This window comes from Acipenser ruthenus, chromosome 20, assembly GCF_902713425.1.
Source record: "Acipenser ruthenus chromosome 20, fAciRut3.2 maternal haplotype, whole genome shotgun sequence".
Lineage (NCBI taxonomy): Eukaryota > Metazoa > Chordata > Actinopteri > Acipenseriformes > Acipenseridae > Acipenser > Acipenser ruthenus.
The window spans coordinates 14,232,639-14,259,400 of record NC_081208.1 but is presented as its reverse complement, the minus strand read 5'-3'; the positions used below and the strand labels follow the sequence as shown (position 1 = coordinate 14,259,400).

At 41.1% G+C, this 26,762-nt stretch overlaps 1 protein-coding gene across 1 annotated transcript; it reads right to left on the bottom strand.

The window, feature by feature from the left end:
- Positions 1-459: 459 nt before the first annotated feature.
- Positions 460-12,429, bottom strand: LOC117969360 (asialoglycoprotein receptor 2-like). Its single transcript, XM_058994080.1, has 4 exons — positions 12,361-12,429; positions 3,505-3,648; positions 1,035-1,156; positions 460-911 (listed from the first exon to the last, which is right to left on the bottom strand). Exons 1-4 carry the CDS (start codon positions 12,427-12,429, stop codon positions 737-739), a joined length of 510 nt encoding a protein of 169 aa, XP_058850063.1. The 3' UTR covers positions 460-736.
- Between the last annotated feature and the right edge of the window lie 14,333 nt (positions 12,430-26,762).

Genomic DNA, 26,762 nt, shown 5'->3' with positions numbered 1-26,762 from the left:
ATCCGGAGGGGCGTCCTGAGGCCGAAGACGCTTGGATTGCCGCAGATTCGATGTTTGGGTGGCAGGAACGGTAGGCAGCATTTTAACTGGAACCTGGTCGAGAGCCTGATCAGGAGCCTGATCAGATGTAACTGAAATACCAGAAGGGGAGAAAAAACAGAGACTGGATGGACCCTGGATTGAAGCTGAAGGAGAATGATCTGTTAATGACAGAAAATCCTGGGAATCCTCTGAATCCGATGACAACTGCTGTAAGTACTCCATTACTGAGGTATGCAAATGTAGATGGGTCTTGAAATCGCTTAGGTTTAAGCCAAAAACGAAAAACACAAGACAGCGAGGTAGAGGTGACTAATGTTTAAATAAGGTAGGTTTAATTGATGATAGCAGATGATAGGTTGTTGGTGCCTAGCTCCGCCCCCTGAACCTCACCTATAGGTTAACATTTGTTCTGTTCCTCCAATACTGAGTTATTATCATTGTTCTCTAGATCTGTTTTTATAAATGATTGCAAACGTCAGGGGAAATATAAAAACAATAATCACAATGGCAATTGAATCACAAACTCTTTATAAAAGCTCTGGCTTGATTTAATGTGTATTTGTTTTACATATTTCATAAAAACACTTAGATACCACAGTTTAATAAAGTGAAATGTAAATAATTTGTGGGATCCATTTTGTAGCCTGTTTGCTATCTAAATAGAGAGAGAAAGTGAAACAGACCCACATTGGTTTTATATATGGATTATCACTGCCATGGTTTCACAAATCCTTCTATTGGGTGGCTGTGTGCACGATTGATCAGACCAGACTTTGAGGGTATCTGACATATACAGAAGGTCTGCACAATCCTGCCCGGACGAGTCCTCATCTTCCTTCCAGTCATCAGGCTCCTTACCGTACCAGTACCTGAAAGAGATGAGGAGCAATGCAGTCAGTATCACACAATGTCAGTAGAAAATGACTAGGTTGTTTGCTGCTGTATCCTTTTAATCCTCAGCAGTGATTTCAGAATGAGATTGAAGCTCTTACTTTGCCTTGTCATTGAGAGGAGTGCCGTCCACCCAGAGCCAGGCTCCTTCAGTAACAGCATCAGTCAGGCCGATCCAGTAGCGATTCCCTGCATGGGCTTTAGCTTCATTCAATAAGAATCTCTAAACAGAAAATACTCCTGTCAGTTCTAGTGGAGATCTACCAGTCTGATGCCCCCTAGTGGAAATATAAGAGCACTCCCGCTTTTTGAAGAAAGCAAACCTTCCTTTAAATCAGGGATTCCCAAATTTTTTTACCTGAGGCCCACCTGTTCAGCTGCATTAGGCACTGCGGCCCACTATTAGCACTCCTTGGGAAAATGTCAAATTAAAAACATTGTATATGTTTAAACCTGTAACGTTATAAATAAACCTAATCTAAACTGTCCTTTATTCATTTGAATAAATATTGTGAAAGACGGAAATCACATATAATATGCACAGAGTGAAAATAAAAAAAAAATCGAAACAGTTTAATTTTAGTAAATAAAATAAATTGCAAAATCTAAACAGACGTTTTTATCAAATTTTTAAATTAGGCACCTTTGTATAATTGACAATTTTAGAAATGCAGTTATTTTTCTTCGTCATCAAACAAGAAATAAGTTAATATCTCTTATTATTCCCATTCATAAATACCTGAACAGGAATCACGTTTGAGTAAAACCAGTACAACGTGCACAAAAACATAACTCTTAAATCCTAATTTCTGAACACTGTGTAACTAAAACGTTCAACCTTTACCTTTCACGCTGAACTGTCGTGCACAAAAAAAGACCCATGCGCAAAATACAGAGGGAAGAGGCTTGCATAAACTACTTTTTTCGCCACTACTCTGTGCAACCAAATACAACTGGCAAAATTACATTCAGTTGGCTCGCAACCGCCTCCCCCCCCTCCAAAATAAATAAATAAATAAATAAATAAATAAATCGGAGTGCAGCTGCGCCACTTAACCAAAAGAAAACTTATGAAAATAAATCCATCTGCAGCGAAATTCTGAATCAGTGAAAAAACGTTATTATTATTATTATTATTATTATTTTCCAACAAAACATATTCTAGCGGTATTTTAAGACGATTGTGCCAGTAATTAATAAAATAGCAACATATCCAAACATTTTAATAAATCAATTACCGGTAGGTCGATTTATATATGACTTTGACTAATAACTTGATTTAGTTACTATTGAAATAAATATCAAAGTACTCAATATTTTAAATGTTAATAGCTAATTAGTCACGAAAACGTATTCATCATAGGCATCAATTGAAATTTTAAAGGAAGGTAGCAGCCTTTTTTGTTCTTATACTTTGCTTCGCGGTTTCGATAGTGTAATTTTATAAAATTCTGAACACACTGTTTGCATCAGCCAGCAGGGCGATCACATGACCTTAACACTGCCCTACTGTCAGAGCTCTCGCTCTACATCCCGCCTACAGGCAGGCACTCTGTTAGCTCTGATTTATGAATTTCTGCATTGATTGACAGTCCGCCAATACTCCCTTGATACACTTTATTTTTCTAGTTACATCTGCCGCCTGCGCCTGCTTTTCGCTATTAATAGAAAAAAATACGTCTAATGTTCTTGCTTCCGCTCCGCCTTTGGGCCTCGGAACACGGTTTGGGAACCCCTGCTTTAAATGACAGCAAGTGGGATGAGAGCCTGTCTGTGGCAGTGGGGGTTTCATTAAGCTCACATTGTCTTGTGTTCATGATGTCAGTGTGTGAACTCAGTGTTCTCTGCAGGATTGAAGGAGGGCAGGGTTTGGGTGGGAGGGCACTATTGTGTACCGGAGGGGCAACACCCCAGGTTTTATTACACTCAAAACACAAACAACTGTATGAACAGGGATTTATTTTACACACATCAAAATGTTCTGCAGTAAATTGCTGTCAAATGGTTTCCTGCAGGTCAGGTGTGATCTGATTCAGTTGAAATGTTTGGTGATAGACCAGTGACAATCACAGACTCTAAATGCACACCCTGGGGTTGAAGGGGCAGGGCGCCAGTGCTTCTCAAACTGGGGTACAGGGACCCCAGGAGGTCCGCAGAGGTGACCCAGGGGCTCCCCAGAAAATTCACTTTCACTGTTGAGGTGACAGACAGGCCTTGTGACACTGAGATACAGAACAATATACATTCAGTATTTACTATACTGCTGTGCAGTTTGAGAATCTGTAGTCTAGAGGCTTTGGAGGCTGAATGGCCTGCAGAACCCTAGAAGCTCAGGGGTTAGAAGTCTTAACCCAGGAAACACGAGGCAACTTCCAGCCACTTTTCCAGCAGCTGCTTGGAAGAGTGGAGACATTTTCAATTAATTTGATTTGAGCAGCTTGGTTTGAAATTGTTTGAAAATGTCACAGTCAACTAGAGGCTTCAACAGCTGCCAGAAAAGCAGTTTCCTGAAAGCTGGTGTTTCATGAGCTTTAGAAACAGAGCTCTGTAAAGATGATGGTCAAACTGTACCTGCTCTGCCTCACTCTTTATAATCACCAGGTCTGCTCCCATTGACACACAGCTAGCCCGGCTGGATTTCCAGTCCATTTTATCAGTTGAGAAGTAGTAGCACTTTCCATTGAACTGCACCCACTTCTCTGGACAACAAACCCGCTTTGAGAGAAAGAAGCAGTGCATGTTAAACAGAAACGCCTGGAGATCTGAAGAAGGGGGCTGCACATACAACACAGGGCTAGATTCTCAGCATTAGCACGATTTTATCACAAGGAAACAGCATCTCCCCTCCCCTACAACTAGTATTGGGACAGATCAGTAAATGGGAGGGTTGCTTTATTTGTCCCTGTGGCAAAATGATTTGCAGTGCGCGAGTGTAGAGGTGATGCAGTGCTCAACAATACCAAACTCAATAACAAACCCAACAACAGTTCACGGTGAAAACAAAGCTTTATTGTTTGCCTAAATAATACGACTGGCTACTGCCTTCGGTAGCGAGTGCAATCGCTTTTCCTCCAATCCGCGATTGCCACATTGCCGACCGCATTAAGGTGATGACTTCTGGTATTGTGACTCCGCTCCCTTTCTAGATGGCCGACTTCCAACTTTCCCTGGAATGAATTGCCAACCCATCCAGTCCGGGGCACACTGTTTCTGTTTCTGTTATACAGCGCTCTCACATATCGTGAAGGAGATTTATGACTTGGATTCACTCGCTGTCTGTCACAGTCCCACTGTTTAACCTCATCACTCAGAGCCCTTTCTTGCTTCCTTGCATATTCTCCATGTTCCATGAATGCAGAACTAGGGGTGTGGCAGAGGTGACTGGACTGACAGCCAAGACTGATACCCCATTGAGTACCCCAGCCCTAGTCGATGCTGTGCTCTTCAAACCAGTCAAACCTGACCCGTCTGGATCCATGGAGAGAGACAAAGATACAGTAGATAGGTGAATGCTGCCTCTCTCTCTCTCTCTCTCTCTCTATACAAATATAAATTCAAAAAGACTTTATTGGCATTACGAAATAAAATTAGGTTTTGCCAAAGCACTTAAACAATTAACATTAATAGACACAATACAAACAGATACCCCCCTGTCCCTCCCTTCCTTCTGCCCTTCCCTCCCCCTATACACCCACCCTCATTACCACCCCCCACCCCTTTCCATATTAACAGTATCAACCATGAACAGTAATGTTTGGTCCCCGTGCAGTGTCTAGGCTGTGGCAGGTGGCTACATACAGGACAGCGAGCCCTGCTGTCTGCTGCTCTTCTCCTAACAGGACTGATAGTGTCTCTGTGTCAGTGAGTAAAACTGTCACTCTTCTGCTAACAAAGCTGATTTCATATCTTCATATATTGCCTCCCACCTCTCGCTCGATTTCCTTGCTCTCACTGAAACCTGGCTGTCCCCTGATAACACTGTTACTCCTGCTGCCTTGTCCTCTCTCTACGTCCTGTCCCATACCCCGCGTCTCACTGGACGGGGAGGTGGGACGGGTCTTCTCCTCTCTCCCTCCTTACTCTTTTCTATCCCCTCCGATCTCACCTCACTCTCTGTCAATACCTTTGAATTTCATGCAGTCCAACTAACCTCTCCCTGTCAACTCCTGCTCATTGTTCTGTACCGCCCCCCTGGGCCTCTCACTCACTTTCTGGATGAACTCGACTATCTACTCTCCTCCCTCCCCTCTCTGTATACCCCGACTGTCCTGTTGGGTGACTTCAACATCCATCTCTCCAACCCCAGCCACTCTGCTGGATTCCTCCCTCTCCTTCACTCCTTCGACTTCTGTCTCTCTCCGTCCCCTCCTACCCACAAAGCTGGCCGTCAACTGGAACTCAGCTTCTCCAGGGCCTGCTGCCCCTCCACCCTCTCTGTCACCCCCCTGGACCTCTCTGATCACTATTTCATCTCTTTTTCTCTGTCTCTCCCCCCTCTCCCTGCTCCTCCTACCCCCACTGTCACCTCTCGCCATAACCTCCGATCTCTCTCCCCCTCTGTCCTTGCCTCCACTGCTCTCTCACCTCCCTCCTATCGACTCCTTTTCACAACTCTCCGTAGACTCTGCTACCTCCACCCTCTTCTCCTCACTCACCTCCTCCCTCGACTCCCTCTGTCCCCTCCCCTCCCCATCCCTGGCTCTCCTCTGCTCTCCGCTCGGCAAGAATCACACTGCGATCTGCTGAAAAGAATTGGAAGAGAACCAAACTCCCTGCTGCCCTAGACCTTTACCGCACTCTCCTCTCCTCCTTCTCCTCTACTCTCTCCTCTGCTAAATGTGCTTATTTCCAATCTGTAATCGAAGCCTCCACTAACAACCCACGTAAACTATTCTCTACCTTCTCCTCCCTCCTAAACCCTCCCCCCCTCCTCCTCCCTCCTCTATCTCCCCTGACGACTTTGCCTCCTTCTTCTCTTCTAAAATCTCAGATATCCGCAAACTCTTTAACACCTCTCCCTCCCCCGCACCCCCTCCTGCTCCAACCCCTACACCCACTAAATCCCCTACTATCTCGCCCTCCTTCTCCACCTTCTTGCCCCTCTCAGACTCTGACCTCTCCTCCCTGCTCCAGGGTCACAAACCCACCACGTGTGCCTTGGACCCCCTCCCCACTCACCTCTTTCAAGCTGCTGCTCCTGCTCTACTCCCCTTCATCTCCTCCCTCCTCAACACCTCTCTACTTTCTGGCATCTTTCCCTCTGCCTTCAAAAAAGCCTCTATCACTCCCCTCCTCAAAAAACCTACCCTCGACCCCACCTTCCTCTCCAAAACCCTCGAGCGGACTGTACACCGCCAGCTCTCTGCTTTCCTGTCCAACCACTCTCTGCTTGACCCTCTCCAATCTGGCTTCCGCTCTGCCCACTCCACTGAAACCACCCTCCTGTCTGTCACCAACTCACTTAAGTGTGCCCGAGCTGCCTCTCTCTCCTCTGTCCTAATTCTCCTCGACCTCTCTGCTGCCTTTGACACTGTTGATCACTCTATTCTACTATCATCTTTTGCTGACCTGGGGATCTCTGGCACTGCTCTGGCCTGGTTCTCCTCCTACCTCTCCAACCGCACTTACCAGGTAACCTGGCGTGGAGCAACCTCCACACCTCACCCTCTCTTAACTGGAGTCCCCCAAGGGTCAGTCTTGGGTCCTCTCTTATTCTCTCTCTACACCCGCTCCCTGGGCCCCCTCATCGCATCCTATGGTTTCTCATACCATTTCTATGCTGATGATGCTCAGATTTTCCTCTCCTTCCCCACCTCTGACTCCACCATCTCCTCCCGTATCTCTACCTGTCTGTCTGCTATTTCCTCCTGGATGCACTTGCATCACCTCAAACTCAACCTCTCTAAATCTGACCTCCTTTTCTTTCCCTCCTCCTCCCCCTCCTCTGATCTCTCTATCTCTGTTCCTCTGCAATCTACCACACTCTCTCCCTCTTCTTCTGCTAAGAACCTTGGAGTCACCCTGGACCCCTGCCTCTCTTATTCCCAGCACATCTCCACTCTGGCACGCACTTGCCGATTCTTCCTGAGCAACATCCGAAGAATCTAACCCTTCTTCACCAACTATGCTACCCAGCTCCTGGTCCAGGCCCTGGTACTCTCCCGCCTAGACTACTGCAACTCCCTCCTGGCTGGCCTCCTTGCGTCCGCCACCTGTCCGCTCCAGCTCATCCAGAACTCTGCTGCCCGCCTGGTGTTCTCTCTGCCTCGCTTCGCCCACGCTACTCCACTACTCCGCTCGCTCCACTGGCTCCCGATCACCGCTCGCATCCAGTTCAAGACTCTTGTACTAGCCTACAGATGCCTTGACCAGACTGCACCCAGCTACCTCCAGACCCTCATCTCTCCCTACACCCCCACTCGACCTCTCCGCTCCGCCTGCACTAGAAGACTGGCTCTACCTCCGCTACGCTCCCCTGCCTCCCGAGCCCGCTCCTTCTCTACCCTTGCTCCGCAGTGGTGGAACGACCTTCCTACAGATGTCAGGACTGCCCAGTCCCTGACCACAATCCGGCGCCCCCTTAAGACTCGCCTCTTCAAACAGCACCTGTAGAACTCCCCTGTTCCCTATTTTACTGCATTTAATCCTGTACTTCAGAATATTGTAGTCTGCCAAGTGTTTAACCTGTAGTATTTTGTATTTAATCATATCCTGATGTAACTATCACTATTATCTGCTGTATTATTGAATTGTGGTTTGTCACACTTGAACAAAAATTATTGTATTTCTTGCTCTTATTGTATTACTTGTATTGTAACACTTGAATGTATTTGCTTGCGATTGTAAGTCGCCCTGGATAAGGGCGTCTGCTAAGAAATAAATAATAATAATAATAATAATAAAAGGAATTCTGGTCCAGATTTATAAAAGGATTGCGCATGTTTTACAACCGTAAAACGGGGCGCTGAGGGTTCTGAATTCTTGGATGGGATTTATAAGACACACTCAATGGCATAAACATGCAATTAAGACGTGATTTGCAGGGGCAATGTCTCTTTGTGCTTTAGCCCTTGATGCATATGTAATTCTGTGTATGCATATGTAATTCTGGGGAGTTTCTGCGATTTGCAATTTTGCAAATGAGGTCTATTAAATATTCTAATTTATTAAAGCTGCCTATAATTATGGGCCTTGTATTTGCTTGATTATTTTAAGAACTCTGAAAAGCAGGCGTTAATTTGCTGCAGTCAGGCAGTAGGCTATATAGTGGCAAAGCAAGGTTCTAACGAGAGCCTTTACTTCTGTGTGTAGTTGTGACAGGCTGGCTCGCAGTGGTGAGGTTGATGACGTCACGGACCAGGAAGTAACTGAAACCAAACAATGGATGGGCGGGTGAAGCTGAATGCTATGGCACTCAGCGTTTTTAATAAATAAATAAACCAAAACAAAAGATGTAAACACAACAACAAAACAGAAAACAAAAAGGCGTGATGGCCAAACATATAGAAACAAATATACTTTTTTAAATATAGCAATTGTTTTGTTGTATTCTACGCGCTCTCTCTCCGCTCTCCCGTACTCTCTACACTCCACTCCAACAACCAACCCCGCAGCACGGACAGCTGCCAGTTCTTATACTCTGGCCGAGGGGTTAACTAGCTGTTAATTATCTTATTACCCCTCGGATGCATGACTGTCAGCTAGTTAAATAATCAGTAGCTGATCAGTCATGCATCCTCACAAGGTTTCTAAATATAAATAATAAAAAACAATAACAAAAGACGCAGCACTTTTATCCGCGCCGCAAACAAATATAAATAATAAATAAATACATAGGGGCGGGACACTCCGCCACAGTAGTGTAGGCATTATTATAAGAATGGTGGAGATTAAGAAAAGATGGAACGATATTCCAAGACGCACGAAATAAAAAGTCTCATATACATGTAATACAATGAGGGCTCATCCTCCAATGTTTTATATATATATATATATATATATATATATATATATATATATATATATATATATATATATACAGACGTGCTCAAATTTGTTGGTACCCCTCCACAAAAAATGAAGAATGCACAATTTTCTCTGAAATAACTTGAAACTGACAAAAGTAATTGGCATCCACCATTGTTTATTCCATATTTAATAGAAATCAGACTTTGCTTTTGATTTTTTATTCAACATAATATTGTAAATAAGAAAACAAATGAAAATGGCATGGACAAAAATGATGGGACCGCTAACCTAATATTTTGTTGCACAACCTTTAGAGGCAATCACTGCAATCAAACGTTTTCTGTAGCTCTCAATGAGACTTCTGCACCTGTTAACAGGTAGTTTGGCCCACTCTTCCTTAGCAAACTGCTCCAGCTGTCTCAGGTTTGATGGGTGCCTTCTCCAGACTGCAAGTTTCAGCTCTTTCCATAGATGTTCGATAGGATTCAGATCAGGACTTATAGAAGGCCACTTCAGAATAGTCCAATGTTTTGTTCTTATCCATTCTTGGGTGCTTTTAGCTGTGTGTTTTGGGTCATTATCCTGTAGGAGGACCCATGACCTGCGACTGAGACAGAGCTTTCTGACACTGGGCAGTACGTTTCGCTCCAGAATGCCTTGATAGTCTTGAGATTTCATTGTGCCTTGCACAGATTCAAGGCACCCTGTGGCAGGCGCAGCAAAGCAGCCCCAAAACATAACCGAGCCTCCTCCATGTTTCACTGTAGGAATGGTGTTCTTTTCTTTGAAAGCTTCATTTTTTCGTCTGTGAACATAGAGCTGATGTGACTTGCCAAAAAGCTCCAGTTTTGACTCATCTATCCAAAGGACATTCTCCCAGAAGGATTGTGGCTTGTCAATATGCATTTTAGCAAATTCCAGTCTGGCTTTTTTTATGTTTTTCTGTCAAAAGTGGAGTCCTCCTGGGTCTTCTTCCATGGAGCCCACTTTCGCTCAAAAAGCAACGGATGGTGTGATCAGAAACTGACGTACCTTCACCTTGGAGTTCAGCTTGTATCTCTTTGGCAATTATCCTTGGTTCTTTTTCTACCATTCGCACTATCCTTCTGTTCACTCTGGGGTCGATTTTCATCTTGCGGCCGCGCCCAGGGAGGTTGGCTACAGTTCCATGGACCTTAAACTTCTTAATAATATTTGCAACTGTTGTCACAGGAACATCAAGCTGCTTGGAGATGGTCTTGTAGCCTTTACCTTTACCATGCTTGTCTATTTTCTTTCTGATCTCCTCAGACAACTCTCTCCTTTGTTTTCTCTGGTCCATGTTCAGTGTGGTGCACACAATGATACCAAACAGCACAGTGACTACTTTTCTCCATTTAAATAGGCTGAATGACTGATTACAAGATTGGAGACATGTGTGATACTAATTAAAGAAACTAATTAGTTTGAAATATCACTATAATCCAATTATTTATTATCTTTTCTAAGGGGTACCAACAAATGTGTCCAGGCCATTTTAGAATATCTTTGTAGAATAAGCAATAATTCATCTCTTTTCACAGCTTCTTTGCTTTATTCTATGACATACCAAAGGCATGCAAGTATTCATGATAAAATAGCTTTTAATTTCATCACTTTTCAGGAGGAATGAAGCATTATTTCAATGAGCTGTAAGGGTACCAACAAATTTGAGCACGTCTGTGTGTATATATATATATATATATATATATATATATATATATATATATATATATATATATATATATATTAGTCCTACCTAGCAATATTATCTCTTCTTTTGTAGACACAGCATATTTAGTGAATTCATAAATCTGTAGTGGCCTTGTTAAAAATCAAAACCTTAATTGTTAATCATAAACGCAAACCACAATACAACTTATTTAACACATTAACAAAAAATAATTATATTAAACTTAAAAAAACGCTACTCTCTAGGGATCAGATTGTGCACAGGCAATCAGGAAACACTCAACAAGCCCATTTTCACATCAGCTACCCAATATTTCCCCAGAGGAAATCGTTATTTTTTAATTTAGATTTTTGTTTGTGTTATTCTCTGTAGACACGGTGTTTAAGTGTTTGTCAAGTTACAGAAAGAAAGCTTGTTGGGTTCCTGAGAAAGTCTCTCTGAAACAAATCTTACAAAAAGCTAGTCTGAAAATGAGATGAAGACATGTTATTTGACTATCAATATGAATGTTTGAACTTACCTTTAGTGTGGTTTGACAATGCAGATTCACACATTGCAGATAAGTTGACTGATTTTTTGCAAGCAATACAGTCAGATTTGCTTGGGTACTTCACATCTTTTTTATCCAAGATTTGTACTTTTATGTTTCCAGCCATCTGTTATTAAATACACATTTCCCCGGCATTTTAATTCAAATGTATTTTAATAATTTCATCTACAAGAACAGTACTGTAGCGTTCAGCGAACTGTACCACCCTGCTCCCTCTTACCGGGTTCCCAGCCCCCTTGAGTCTGTCGGACTTTCCCACGCAGCAGAGGTCAAAAGAGTTGCATCTATACCAATCTATTGATACTGACCTTGCAGCTTGCAACACTGCCTAAGCCCACGAAAATCTTGCTACGCACAGCTACAGTTGGTTTAAGCTTCTACATATTGAGGATTTTTTTTAAAATATACAGTACCATTTCACAGAATGTTACAAAATATATTATACATCACAAATTCAAGTACTTTAAAGCACCTTTTAAAAAAATTTAAAAAAACGCTCAAGTATTTTTAATATTTGCTCCTGGTAATTCTGAGAGAGAGCCTCAACCACAAGGAACTGCCTCTCAGCTGCCATAGGGCAGCGGTTACACTGCTGCCCAAGAAGGGAGATTGATAACTTGTTTTAATTAGAGACTTTTCATCTGTAAATGATATTTGTGATTTTAATGTAGGGCTGGTCTCCCTGGACCAAGAGAAGGCATTCGATAGTCCACACCTACCTTTTTAAAATCCTGGAGGCCTTCGGGTTCAACCCTGGTTTTACCTCCTAGATTCGGCTTTTCTATACCAAAACGTTTAGTATTTTAAAGATCAACAATGGGCTGAGTCAGCCCTTCCCATTGTGCACAGTCTGTGCCCTGGCTGGTATGCTGTACTCGCTGGTCATAGAGCCCCTGCTGAACCTGCTGAGGGTCAGGTTGGCTGGCTGGGCAGCGCTCTCCTCGCCCTCCTCACCCTACCCTGCACCAGTGGGAGAGGGAGAGGGGGGTGGAGGGAATGGAGGAAACTTACTTAATTTGCACAGTGTGAAGGAAATTATCTTTCACACAATGAATAGATCAAATGTATACAAATTGTGTGTTAAAGCCATGGAGTATAGTAGGCTAAGAGGTCTGGTAGACTCCAAGTGGAGAGCTCACCTGTCTGTGGAGGAGTGGCGGAGGGCAGTGTGGAGCGTGCTCTACAAGCCGCCCCTCACCAAGAGAGTGGAGGACCTGCAGTGGAGGATTCTGCACTGCGTTGTGTCCACGGGCAGGTTTCTCCGCATAGTGGACCCCAGCATTAGTGTGTAGTGTGCTTTCTGCTCCGAGGAAACTATTTTTCATGCCTACAGTGAGTGCGAGAGGCTGTGGCCACTTTAATTTACTGCAGAGAATCCTGAATAACTGAGGGGTTGTTTTTAGTAAGGAGTTTTTTATTCTCCGGGTTCCGCATAGGTTTAAAATGAAAACCAGGTGTGGTTTAACACATTTTTTAATTGGACAGGCAAAATTGGCCATTGAAAAATCAGCTGTCTGGATCTGGACTGACCAGTGTGGTGGTTCATTTCAGGGTGCTTGTGGTCAGCCAGATCAAAGCAGAGTTTGAGTATTTTAAACTGGTCAGTAACCTGGAGAGCTTTTACGAGAGGTGGTGTGTGGGAGACGCCATGTGTGAGGAGGTTCTGATTTTGTTGTGTTTTACCTTATTGTATTTTAATAGGTTTCAATTGGAATGAATCATAAAGGACCTTAAGTCTCTCTCTCTCTGGATTGATGGAGAGAGAGACACAGATACAGTAGACAGGTGAATGCTGCCTCTCTCTCTCTCTCTCTCTCTCTCTGTTTCTTTCTCTGTCTGTCAGTCCAGTCTGTTAATGCTAATAATACTGACCCTTTGAAGAGCCTTCTTTGAGAGGACAGTATTTATCTAGATGGTGGCTATTTTGCTGTAGCTGATTCAGTGATGATGAACCATTTGTGGACAGGCTGGTGCATTTCTCATTGTCTTCTTTAGTTCTGAAATCTGAGAAAAACAAACAACCAATGCTTCACATACTGGTCATGGGAAACTGGTATCTGAATGCACTTTTCACAAGTCCATTTATGTGAATACAAGTTTGATATTCATGACACTTTCCTTGAATTTCATTGAAGAAGCCAACATCAATTTAGAAGAGTTTCATGGACTTGAACATGGAAGTCCAAAAGGAGAATAAAACTGAATACCACACAAGTGATTTGAAACCCAGCTAACAAACAGCAGTGTGTGAATACTCACAATAGACAGCGAGGGAGATGATGGCAGCCAGTAAGAGACAGCACAGGATGAGGAGGACCAGTGCAGACTGTCTGTATGAAGAAGCTTTGCCAGCAGCACTCACAGGCAGGGTGGGGTCTGAGGAGAGAGAACACAGCTCAGGATACAGTACACAGTATACTAAAGAAACTTTCTGTCATTTTACTAGCGGAGCATCAGATAGTAGGCTCTTATTAACAATGCTTTAAAATCAAGTTAAACTTAAAGCAGCGCTAAACAAGGCTTTATCAAATCCATTCCCTTACCTCTTACTGGCTTTAAATTATTACTGCCCAGCCTTTAAAGGATAGCTAACCAAGGACTGAAAATCCATTGTCTTACTGCTTATTAGCCCAAGCAACATTATCACTGCTCCCCATTAAAGGAGAGCTAACCAGGGCTTTACAATCCATTCTCTTAGAGAAAGTGAAAATAAAGAAGTCTGTAAAACTAGCTGATCTACAGAAGAATGAGAAGAAAGTTACATGAGGGGGAAGAAAATATTGAAAGCCTATAATTTGTAATGAATAAAACTGAAGAGCCAGAATAGTTGTGTGATTCGTATGCTGTGTATGACAACTCTGCACATTGCAGTGCACTTCCTGCAGAGCTCTCTCTCTCTCTCTCCATCCTTTACTGTGCAGCGTGTGGTTTTCTTCACACTGTAACACCTTGTGCATCATTTACAGTAAACTGTCACACTTCTCTCTGAGTGCAGACCACACCGTACCAGCTTGAGGGAGTGTGAGAGTACAGTGGCGTAGTGTACAGTATCTCACAGCACAGAAGTGGCATATTAAATACATTAATAATAACGTTAATTTTCCTGTAATAGAATGAAAGTGCCACTCCCAAGTGTAGGTTGAGTTATTTACCAGTGGGAGAGCAGATTCTTTCAAAGGTTTCCAGTTAGTCTTTATCAACATCTTGTCAGAAAAAAAACCTAACCTTTAAGAGTTTGACATCATTTTTAATGTTGATAACTAATAATCAACTGTAAAAACAAAAACAAGCTTTTAGATTAACAGTTTATTTAACTGTATAATAACAGAATAGTAAAAATCTAAATTATACATATTTTGAGCGTATAGATAAGCTCTCGATCAGCACACGTTCTTATTTAGTAACACTCAGTTTGGTACCTATAGGTGAGTGTTTCATTGTTAAAAAGTAGGGGGCAAACTGAAGGACTAACTCCTGCGTGTAGAGAGGCAAATGTATTTATAACAATTAAGAAGCTCTAAGAAACCAAGCAAACCTTGTTGTTGTGAAGTTACAGGTTTAGTCATTGTGTTTCAGCATAAATTTCATGCATTAATTAGAAATACATGCAAGTAGCACCACATGCAGTGGTGGCTGGTGGGATTTTTGTAAGGTGGGGCAGAAACCTGATAACCCCCCTACCCAAACACACACACACACTCTCCCAGGGGTCAAAAAAACAAATATATTATTACATTAAAACTATTTACATTGTTTCCATTTAACTTATCAACATTCACATTACATTAAACATAGGCCACAGCCATTCAACATTGGCTATATCAACATCATCAAAATTTCAACTTGACAGTATGAAAAAACTGAAATAAATAACTAAATTACATAAACTCAAATAAATAACATTTACATGAACTCAAATAAATAAATCCAACTGAAACATGTGCATAAACTCAAATAACTCAAACATTTAAACATCACCAACATTTTTACTGTATAGTTCAGTACGCGTTCTGTATGTGTGTGTGAGTGGTTGAGAGTGAGTGTGTGAGAGTGATGGTGTGTGTAAATTAATTATTTTGCTCAGTTGACACAGAGTCACACAGGTGAGGATCAGAAACAGTCAGGCATTTACCTATAAAGAAACTTTGCCCGTCTCTCTTTCTGGGAGGCAAACCTCTCAATGACCTTTTTTATTGAACTCTCTTCAGTTGGGTAGCTATGTTAACTTTGCCCAACATCGCTAGCTTTACCACATTCTGCATGTGGGTTTTACCGTGTTCGTGCTTTTTCGTCTTTTCCGAGATGTGCTTCATGACGTCCGGTTGTACAATTTCCCCCTGTCGCTGATTTGCTGATTTACTGTAATATCTGGCTGATCCAGGCCCAACTCCTTGATCTGTAATTTTTCTGGCAGAGTTCTCCACTCAAACGGACTTTGCTGTAAAGACAGCACGGCGTTCATTGGCCTTTCTTGTTCTGTCATTGTTCACTTTCTAACAAACATGGCGGCGAGCCTCAAACTACTTCTTCTTGTTTAATGTTCTTATTCTGAGGCTGCAATTTGGCTACAACATTAATCATCTTGATAAATATAGCAATATTTTATAAACCGCCATCTAGTGTGTCTAGGTGGTAACTGCATAGACTCCCCATTGGGCGTTAAATTCGCCGCCCCAAATGGGATTAATAGGAGCAGTGAAAAGCTAGGCACAATTTCGGCTGAAAATCATAACTACGCACGCTCATAAACGGTCATCCTCCGGGTGCGACCCCCCGGAACCAGGAGAAGAGGCATACGATAAGCATAACCAGCGATTTGGCATAAATACTTTTTTTCTATAAAATGCACATTTGCTGTGGATGATAAAAACTAAGAATTCGAGTAAATGTCAGAATTAAGCACTTAAATGTTCACAGTCGTTTTTATGTTTTTTATTTTTTTTCGTGTTCTGCTATGGTGGGGTGGCACCCTAGCGCCCCTAGTGGACGATCCGCCCCTGACCACATGGCACAACCAGTACCAATGGCATCTCTGCACAGAGCTGCACCTAGAATTCCACATGCAGTTTATTAAAGGAAAGTGTTAAACAAACAAAGTCTGTCTTTTGAAGGTAAGTATTCTCAAAATACTTGCCATGTCAGAAGCGCTGCTTTACTATATAAAAAAAAATATTGAAGCAAGCAAATGCAAAAAAAAAACAAAAAACACATTTTTGCTGAATAAAATAATTTCAGCCATATATATTTAACTGTATAAACTTAGTTGCAGGATGGACCGCTCAAGAGTTGTTTCTTGTTTTATGCCATTAAAATGGTCTTATTCCTCTATGACCAGGGGCGGATCGTCCACTAGGGGCGCTAGGGCGCCACCCCACCATAGCAGAACACAAGAAAAAAATAAAAAGCATAAAAACGATTTGTCAGGTTTGTGCCCCACCTTACAAAAAACCCACCAGCCACCACTGTCTAAGACATACATGTAGTATCGTTGCCTTTGTGCTTGCTTCTAGTCCATTGAGTTAGAGGGCAAAGTTTACCCATAATAAAATAACTTAAAACAATATTGTCACTGCTGCTAGTCATCTCTTGCTAGTTTTAAAATATTTATATTTTTTACTTTACATATTGGGGCAAGTTTCGCACTTGCTTCGGATTGGGTACATTATTTTATATGTTTAATAAGGGCTGACTGTGTACAGAGCAACGGGGAGAGTAATAACATAAGCACAGTATTTCAATTACCTTACGATTTCAGGTACAAATGACAAAAGCACGTGAAAATACTAACTTCCTTATTTAAAAAATAATAATAATAAATAACCACCTGGTTCTCTCTTGTATTTTATTTTCAATTAATATAATTAAATTAATAACGAATATAATTTAATTAATAGAGAACTACCTAGATTATTTTTTATTAATTCTTTTTTGTAATCTCCACAAACTGCCCAGAATTTTCTGTTGCAGGAATACCACTGCTAACGTTAGCTGTTGCGACTATGGGTCAAATCAATGTCCGTGTAGGGTGAATTTTATTGTGCGTGTGTGCATGCATGTGCTGTGTGTGTGTGTGTATTTGTGTGTGTTAAATTTTTAAAAATACATTTTATCTCATTTAAAGGCAAAACCATAACAAAATATAGAATAACGTCTATGGTCTCAATCAAGTTAAGAGTACAACAGGAGAAAAACAACTCTAAAATTTCACAAGAATCACATACCTGCTGAAACATTTTGCAGTTTTGTAACGTTAAAATTACGTTAAATAAATAAATAAATAAATAAATAAATAAATAAATAAATAAATAAAATTTTTAAAAAAAGAGTTTCACCAAAATTAGTCCAGTATTTTATTATTTTAGTAAATAATTTGCTGTAAAAAATTTTTTTTTGGGCGACTGATAGTTCGGGCATGGCTCCATGATGTAATTTTGTGTTTATTTTAGCAGAAGCATTTTTGTTATTGCTGGAGGTAGGTGTTTCAGTCTTGTCTCTGTAAACAAGGTATCTTTCTACACAAAATATAATTAATTACTTAGTACATACAACTGAAAAGCGAGCATAAGGCGTTTCCGCATGTAAAACAGAACTTTTTACCGGTTGTTGTTGTAACGATTTTAATGTTATGCGGTTTTATTGTAGGTACCACGTTGTAGTATTACACCAGATAGCCGCGTGACCGCCATTTTACACTGCTTACTACTGCTAGAGACAGTATTGATTTCTAATAATAACATCGGTATGTTTCATTTTCTTGTATAGGAGAAACATGCTCAGACTGGAAGTTGCCTAATCTCATGTTTTATTTGGTATATTTTGTCAGATGCTCCAAATAAGAATAAAACCAAGTAAGCATTAGCAGCTCTTCTGGCGTCCAGAGTCGTCTTTTGGTGCTGACCAGGGCTACACAACAGAGAGGGTTATAGTTTTTCACAATAAATATATCCGACTCCAACATTCAAGCACTTTCAAGCACCTACACAAACTAGTACATTTAAGGCCTTGAATTTGCCACTTTCAAATTCAAGCACTTTCAAGGTTTTCGAGGAGCTGTGTGAACCCTGTATACAGATATTCTTTTCTCATGTCTTATTTGTAAGCAATAAGGCACGACAGGGTGTGTGACATACGCCAATATCACCACGCCCCGGGTGCGTTGCAAATCACGAGGCGATGATACCATCGTACCTGGTGACAGCAGGCAGGGCAGGAGATGCAACCAACCAGAGAAGAACGGACAGAGACAGGGGCAGCGGCAACAACACATCAATTTAACCACCAAAGGAGATGAACGGACATAGAGACATAAGAGCCAAATCTTTTGTAAAAAACTTTAAAGTTTAAGATATTTTGTTTAAACTATTTAATTTCAGAATGGGATAGGGGATTGCTCTAGGCTAGCGATCAGAATGGCGAATTGCTTTTTTTTTTCTTTTGCATTTTTTCACTACATTAATAAATCAATGGTGTCCGATTCAGACTCGTTCAATATCTCATGCACACTTCGGTTTCCCAAAAGGTCAACATTTATATAAATCTTTTTTTTATTGTGATAAATTCCAGTATGTCTGCCCAGTGGCGACGCGAAGGGGGGGGGCACGCCTGGTCACGTGGCCCCCCAGATTTCTGCCAGGCAGTGGCTTAGCCACAGCATCACAGGAAAAAAAGTGCTGAAAATATATATATATTCTCAATTAGTATACACATGAACCACCACTCACAACTGATGAATGACATGCTTGCTGTCTGCCAAAGTGCGCATTTCAAATTTCTGTTTGTGATTAGGCTGTTTACTGTCATTCGTGAGAGGTTCAACTTTGAACTCTTCTGACTGGACAATGCACACAGCTTTTACACTTTACAGTCCAAACGGACACGCAACGTGACACAACACTGATTGAGTGAGAGACGTGAAGTATGGCCTGACAGCGGTAGGGGAAAGGAAAAAATTATTTAAAAATATTTAGCTATTTGTTTTGGTCGCCCTAATTTGTCTAAACGGCAAAAAACTGTTTATGAACCGTCTGAAGACAACAAGCTAGCAGCTACCACTGGCAATCCTGCACCAGTCAAACGGTAATTAAATTAGTCAGGATTTGTGAGATTAAATAAAATGGTTTTGCTTTGCTTTGAACACAAAATGTTAGTTAACAAAAATGAACAACCATAATTACGAATGAAATTATATATATTTATTTTTATTTACTATCATAATGTGGAATTGAAATCTGATGCACATGTTAAAAGTTCAAGTCCTTTGTATTTCCTTTTTGGTTTTTAATCAGAAGTGTTCTAAACTGAATCTTTTTTTTTTTTTTTTTAACTATTTTGTACAACATTGTATTTGGTTATTGGTTATTCTAATGTTAAAAAAAAAAAAAAAATTGTTCTTTATTTTTCGAAAATAAAACGTCAATGCACGAATAAGAAATCAGGTTGCCAATTGCACCACTGTGATTACTCACCTTAAAAAAGTTACCATTTCCACCCCCTCCCGAAAAAAAATCATGGCTACGCCACTGCTGCCAGGGTTTATTATTTAAAAATAAAAATACATATTTTTATGTTTTTTATAAGTGGGTAGAGAATATGTAAGTGCACAGTTTATTTCAAACTTTCAAACCTTAATAACATAACCAAAGAGTGTCTAAGACCCTTCACCGTTATATTTGTGCTCGTGTGAGACTTTCACTTTTTCAGTCAGCGAAAATATCTGCTAAAAACTAATTTGATGTAGCCCTGTTAAAAAAAAATCTACAACAAAAAAGCTGGGTCTACACCAGCACGATACTTGCTTTGTTCCGTTTGAGTATTTTGGTCTGTGTTTGTTCAACTGTTTTTATTTTGTTTGTTTTATAAAATCTGTATTTGAAATACCCTATTCTGATTGGTCAAAACAGGTCACATGGAGGTATTGATATTACAGCATATCAACACCGGTTTAAAACTGTAAATCAAGACTCCAGCCTGATCATTTACACTGTCCTCGGACACTCTGTCGCATTACAATTAGCAAAAGCGTACCATCAGCAGTTTAAATACACTATACAGATGTCAATGCTGCTCAAACACTGAGGACAATACATCAAAACAAGACCTCGTGGGTAAGCAGCTTGTTATATGATCACGATTATGTTTACTCAAGGCTGCAGAATCCTATTTCACTACAGTATACTTGAGAAGCGATCGTCTCGTGAGGGTGCCTAGTTTAGCTGCGTGCGGTGTTACATGTAATGGCCTTTGAATTAAAATGACATCAGCGGAGATGCAAAGACTTTCTATTTTTTTTTTAGACAAATTAAAAGAAAAACGTGTTGAAGGGGCTAATAGTATTATTAAGGAGTTAATGATAAAAGTAGAAATACTAAATTATAAAACTAAAGTATGGTTTCACCTCAACCACCGAACCACCTGGAAGTTGGTTACTTATTCCCGGTTCCTTATTCGTGGTATAGTTCACAAAGCAGTGTGTCCTTTTTCTGTGTGTTTTAACTCGCTTACACATCTTGCTTAATAAATATATTGCTACCATTTAAAAGATAATTGCTCCCTCTTTCAAGAAAAATGAAAATATTAATAAAAAATCTGCATCAGCAGCTTAGCAGTGGCTCATATATTACCCGCTTGTGTTGCCTCATTTACCCCTTTAGACACTTTGCACTTTACTGAATATTGAGGTATACCTAGATAGGTTATCACCCCCTCTTTTCAAAAACACTAAATATTTGAATGAGGAAGCCGTACCCCACGAGCAGCAGCACCCCAAAGCATAGCCCATTATAACCAATACAGAACGCATGGGGACATGTCTTTTGATGCCCCATGTACACCCCCCCCCCCCCCCAGACACCTTGCTCACTAAATATTTTGGTGTCGTAGCTTCTTCAGCGTCTCGCCATGGAGTTCCAGACTCCCTTATCAAACGGACGTTTGTCCTCCAGTGCTTACCAAGTTTACATTAGAACAAATATTACAGATCCTAAAAATGCTTTTACTACAATGTGCTCTTAAGCGTTAGTAGCGTGCCCCGAGGAACGGCAATCGGATCAGCCATGGATTCTCAGAGGTTTATTTCCAAACATGGGTTTTGTTTTCCTCTCCTGTGCACTGACGATCATTTGTTAAAGGTTGGCTAAACCTTCAGGTGGGCGATATCCAGTACTACTCACGGCATTGAGACCGGCTTGTTCTTTTTGGGGGTCTCAGCCTCGTCCAGTCGGACAGGCAGCGAACCCTCAAACCAAGTTAGGTTTGATGCCAAATGAATGTGTATATACAGCATACTCCGCATTCTCCTCAATAAATATTTGTACTAAAACATTTTGTGATCGGTGTTTGTCCTGAACTACCGAAATGCATTTCGCGTGCATTCTTTCATTTCTTACAGAAAAAATGATAAAAATTATCCTGTGTTTCTTTGCAATCGTTTCTATTGTTTACTTTCTTCCTATGCATCGGGACGTGGGACATTTGCTAGGAAATCAGGACTGTCCAGACCATATAGGGACTGTTGGCATGAATGTATGGTATCAAAAGACAATAACAAAAACTACCTATGTTACAATATTGTTAAAACACACTCGTGACAAGTACTTGCATTGTTGCACATAACCTCATGTAACAACAATAAATGGAACATAATACAACATCTGTATTTTAACAGCTTAATCTGCAGGAGTTAATTGCTGTTAAGCTTGGCCTTTTTTCCACTCTGCTCAGCGGGTGACTCGACGGGTAAAAGTTCCAGTCTTTGGCTCTGGGGCTGTTTAAAAAAAGCTACCATGGATTTTAAGTGTCCTGTCTTCATTTATTTTTTCTTTAGTATAGTATGAACTTCCGATGATAATAAAAATAACACTTTGAAATACAGCAACTGAATGACGTTGACATTTTCATTGCTCAATTTGCTTTGCTCTGAGCCTGATCCACTTTATACAGCCGAACTTTATGATCCAGCTCCAGGGAAACTGTTTTTTTTTTAAATCGTGTAAATAAAATGTGCTACTGATCTAAGACCTAGATTTTTTTTATTTTTAAGTCAGTTTGCGTAAATATTGTGCAGCATACATTTATCATTTTGAATATGTTTTTAAAATTCCTGAAGAAATAATTGTTAATTCAAAATCTTTTATCGGGGTGGGGTGGATGACAACTGAAAGTGCAGAGCCAGGGAAATATCCACCCCCCCCCCCCCCCATCAAATTAACCCCTGAAATGTGAATAAGAAGCTGGAATGCGAATAAGAAGCTGGAATGCGATTAAGAAGCTGGAATGCGAATAAGAAGCTGGAATGAGAATGAGAAGCCGACTTCAGCATCATATTTTGGACCCCGTTTATCAACAAGAGCAAAGGGATTGCTATGCATTTTTATGGTTACATTTTGGGGTGTTGCTGCTCGTGGGGTACGGCTTGCTCACTAAACTCTTTAGTGTTTTAATTAGGGGTCTACCAAAATCGCGATTTCGCGGAAATAGGGAAATTGAGGGGTCACTGCGAAATTTACCTCTTTTGGTGGCCAATGCATATCGGACAAGTACAGAGAGAAAAAAAGAAACATTGTTTAATGAACTACTGCAAGCGACGCAAACTATGTATCTTCATTCTGTAGCTCTTTTTTATTCCTTCGCCGCATTTACAAAAAAATACTCCAAAGCGGTTAACGTTCTTGTTTACTGTTCAAATGACAACAATGTTTTAATCAGCCTATCAGCTTTTCTGTGACCTGTACTGTACAGTAGCAGGTGGGACAAAGTCAGTGCTGCATTGTTTTGATTTAGGTTGCTAAACTCTAGTTTTCAGCACTGGAGGTAAAATACCAGAAATGGACGACAAAGCAAAAGAAATATGAGTAGAAATATGGATGTCCGGAAAAGGAAATTGTGAATTCTATCCCACAATGCAATATGTACAAGAACTACTCTGTAATAAAACAATACATTCTGTTTGATTTTGAATTACAGTATTTTTTCTGTTAAAAAATGCAGTATTTTCTCCTGTAAAACTACAGTTTTTTTACAGTGTACTACAGAGGCTTGCTGAACAGAACGTAAAATAAACAGCTTTCAGAAAACAAACTGGAAAGTCAGTGCTGACAAAAAGTATTCCTGTCGGTTGTAGCCAAGTTAAATCAGCACTACAGGTACGATCACAGCCTCCTCCCTTCAAACAACCTGCTGCTTACTTTTTAAATGCAGTTAGAATTTTAGACCCGAATAGGCACGTTTTCTTTGTTTTTACTAGGTACTAATAAAATAAATTATTGGATGGGACAAATAACATGAAAACGAATGCTACATCTATTGCCTTTATTTGGACCGATCACCTCAGTAGCTACAGGAGCGTGCTCGCTACTGCCAGGGTGAAGTACCAAATATTCTCTTCAAAACCATTGATCAAATCCTGAATCCAGCCATCGATAAATCCATCTCCCATTCATCCTCCTCTCTTACCTTCCATGATTTCTCCTCTTTCTTTCTAAACAAAATCAACACCATCTATTCTACGCTCTCCTGCCACAAACCCAGTATAGTCTTTGACCACCTTGACTCCCCTCCGATTGCCCCTCCTGCTCTCTCTTCCTTCTCTCCTCCCTCCATTACTGATGTCTCCAGCCTATTGTTGAAATCAATTACTGCCACGTGCCCCGTCCGTCTCAGTGTTTCTGACCTTGCTCCTTGCATTACGCACAATCTCAACCTGTCCCTGGTTCCAGACTGCCCAAGTAACGCCAGTGCTAAAAAAAACACTCCCTCAATCGGGCTGTCTTATCTAATTTCCATCCTATATCCAATCTTCCTTTTCTCTCCAAAACTCTAGAAAGGGCTGTAGCCAGCCAGCTGATGAAACAAAGATAACAATCTGCTTGAATCTCTGCATTCTGGCTTCCGGCTGCATCATAGTTCTGAAACTGCTCTGCTCCGGATTGTAAATGATCTTCTGCTTAATGCTGATGCTGCTGCTCCCTCTGTTCTTGTCCTCCTGGACCTAACTGCTGCTTTTGATACTTGATCGTCTTTAGCCCTTCGCGGTCCATTGTCGGACCTGGTCCGACATTGCAATTATTCCTATCCGGTCCATTGTCGGACCCTATCCGACATCATCAAAAAAACGTAAAAAACGGTTTTCTAGTCGTTTTTTCTCTCCGGAAAAAGCCGAGAAAACCATTCAATGGCCGAGTGGGAGCGACAGGAGCCTAGACAAGTCGAAAAAAAAAATAAAAAAAAATATTGGCGTATCTTATGATTAGTCATACTTGCCCCTGGCATCCCATATGGGCGGTCATAAGGAAACAAGCTGGCTGTTACTGTATCAGCGCACAGAGACTATCACGGACATTTTCAGAGCTTTTTTGAGATGTTATAGTAATAAAATAATGACTTGGATTGCATTATTGAGGAGTTTGGTGATAAAACGAGTGATCAGGAGATGATTGATCGGTATGTACGACTATTATTATTATTATTATTTATTTCTTAGCAGAAGTGTGATTGTAAGTCGCCCTGGATAAGGGCGTCTGCTAAGAAATAAATAATAAAAGTGAAAGCGATTGCGAACGAAAGGGTGGGGCGGGGCTGGAGATGCCTAGTGAGTGCTTTGTTGATATGCAGGGTTTTTTAAACCCGTTTGACTGTGAAAAAAAATACTTTTAAACAGCGCGTCTAAAATTAACTGCGCGTGTGAAAATAAATAATAAATGGACTGCAAAGGGTTAGAAGTATGCTGGGATCTCTGGAACCTGTCTCTCCTGGCTGTCCTTTTACCTATCTGGATGCATGCAGTCTTTCTATGATGGAAGCAGTGCTGACGCAAACCCGGTCACTTGCGGTGTCCCTCAAGGGTCTGTTCTTGGGCCTCTTCTCTTCAACATCTACATGCTTCCCTTGGGTCATCTCATCTGCCAACATAGCCTCATGTTTCATTCCTATGCAGATGACACCCAGCTCTACCTAAAACTACTAGACGTCTCTCTGCCATGCTCCAGCTCTCAGCTTGCATCCAAGATGTTGAGGCCTGGATGTCTGCCAGTTTTCTTCAGCTCAACACTAACAAATCTGAACTTCTAGTAGGATCGAAAACTCAGCACAAGAATTTCAATATTGCTGCCTTGAACCTCGGAAACTGTCTGCTGCTGCCTTCCCCCACTGTACGTAGCCTTGGTGTATTTCTGGATAGTAACCTCTCCTTTGATGCCCAAATCTCCTCTGTAGTCAAATCCTCCTTCTACCACCTCCGAAACATCTCAAAGGTCTGTCCCTACCTTTCCCTCCCAGATGCAGAGATACTTTCATCTCCTCTCTACTTGACTACTGCAACTCTCTTTATGGTGGTCGTCCGTTACGCGCCATAAACCGATTGCAGCTGGTTCAAAATACCACTGCTGGGATCCTTACCAGATGTAAAAAACATGATCACATCACCCCCTGTCTTGCCCAACTGCATTGGCTATCTGTAAAATTCAGGATTACTTTCAAAATTCTCCAGCTTGCCTACAAGACCCTTCATCAGACAGGTCCAGAATATTTCTCCAACCTGCTGACCTGCTATGTCCCTGCATGCAAGCTGAGGTCCTCTGACTCTGGCTTGCTTGTTATACCCAAGCAAAAGTGTACCACACTCGGAGAGCGCTCTTTTAGCTTTATGGCCCCGACTCTCTGGAACTCTCTCCCAGCTTTAGTGCTTGTAGCTCCCACAGCCACAAACTCTCAAGACCTACTTGTTCTCTCGTGCTTTCAATGCTCTTTAAGCCTGATATCTGTTATTAGCTGTTGTCTAAACTGCTATTTCAGGTTTTTCACTCCATCTTATTCATATGATTCTGTATGACACATTCATCCATAATGTTTAGAATTCACACCCTAGCCCTGTATTTAATGTAATATGCCTGTAGTTAATATATTTGCATTGTATTTTACTGTTTGTATTTAATGTGCTATGCCCTGTATTTCACTGTATTTAATGTATTATGCATTGTTCCTCACTATCTTGTAAAGTACTTTGTGATGGTGGTCCACTTTGAAAGGCGCTTTACAAAATAAAGATTGATTGATTGATTTATTAAAGTATGCCAGAAGCCCTTGGGTAACTGAGTTTTGGGACTTTCTAATTGATTTCCACATCTGTATAACTTGGCAAAGCTTTGCCTTACACTTCCAACCAATTCAGTGGATGCAGAACGTGCAGTTTCAATGTATGGGCAAGTCCACACCAGACAGAGAATGTCGGCAGCAACTGCTGGGGGAGGTTGCATGCTTGCCTTTAACAAATGACAGTTTTTAGTAAGGAAGCAAGTACCACTATTTTTAGGCTTTTATAGTGCTCTGAAATATTCTCTACTTAGGTTTATTGAATGTTTAAACAGGTCTGCGAAATGTTTGCAAAATCCTAATTTTATTCCATAACCTACCCGCGAAAAATATGTAAATTTACCGCAATTTAAGTAGACCCCTCGTTATAATGGTCTACATTTGGGGTGCTGCTGCTCGTGGGGTACGGATTACTCATTAAAATCTTTAGTATTTTTACAAAGGGGGTGATAACCTATCTAGGGATACCTCGATATTTAGTGAGCAAAGTGTCTAAGGGGGTAAATGAAGCAACAC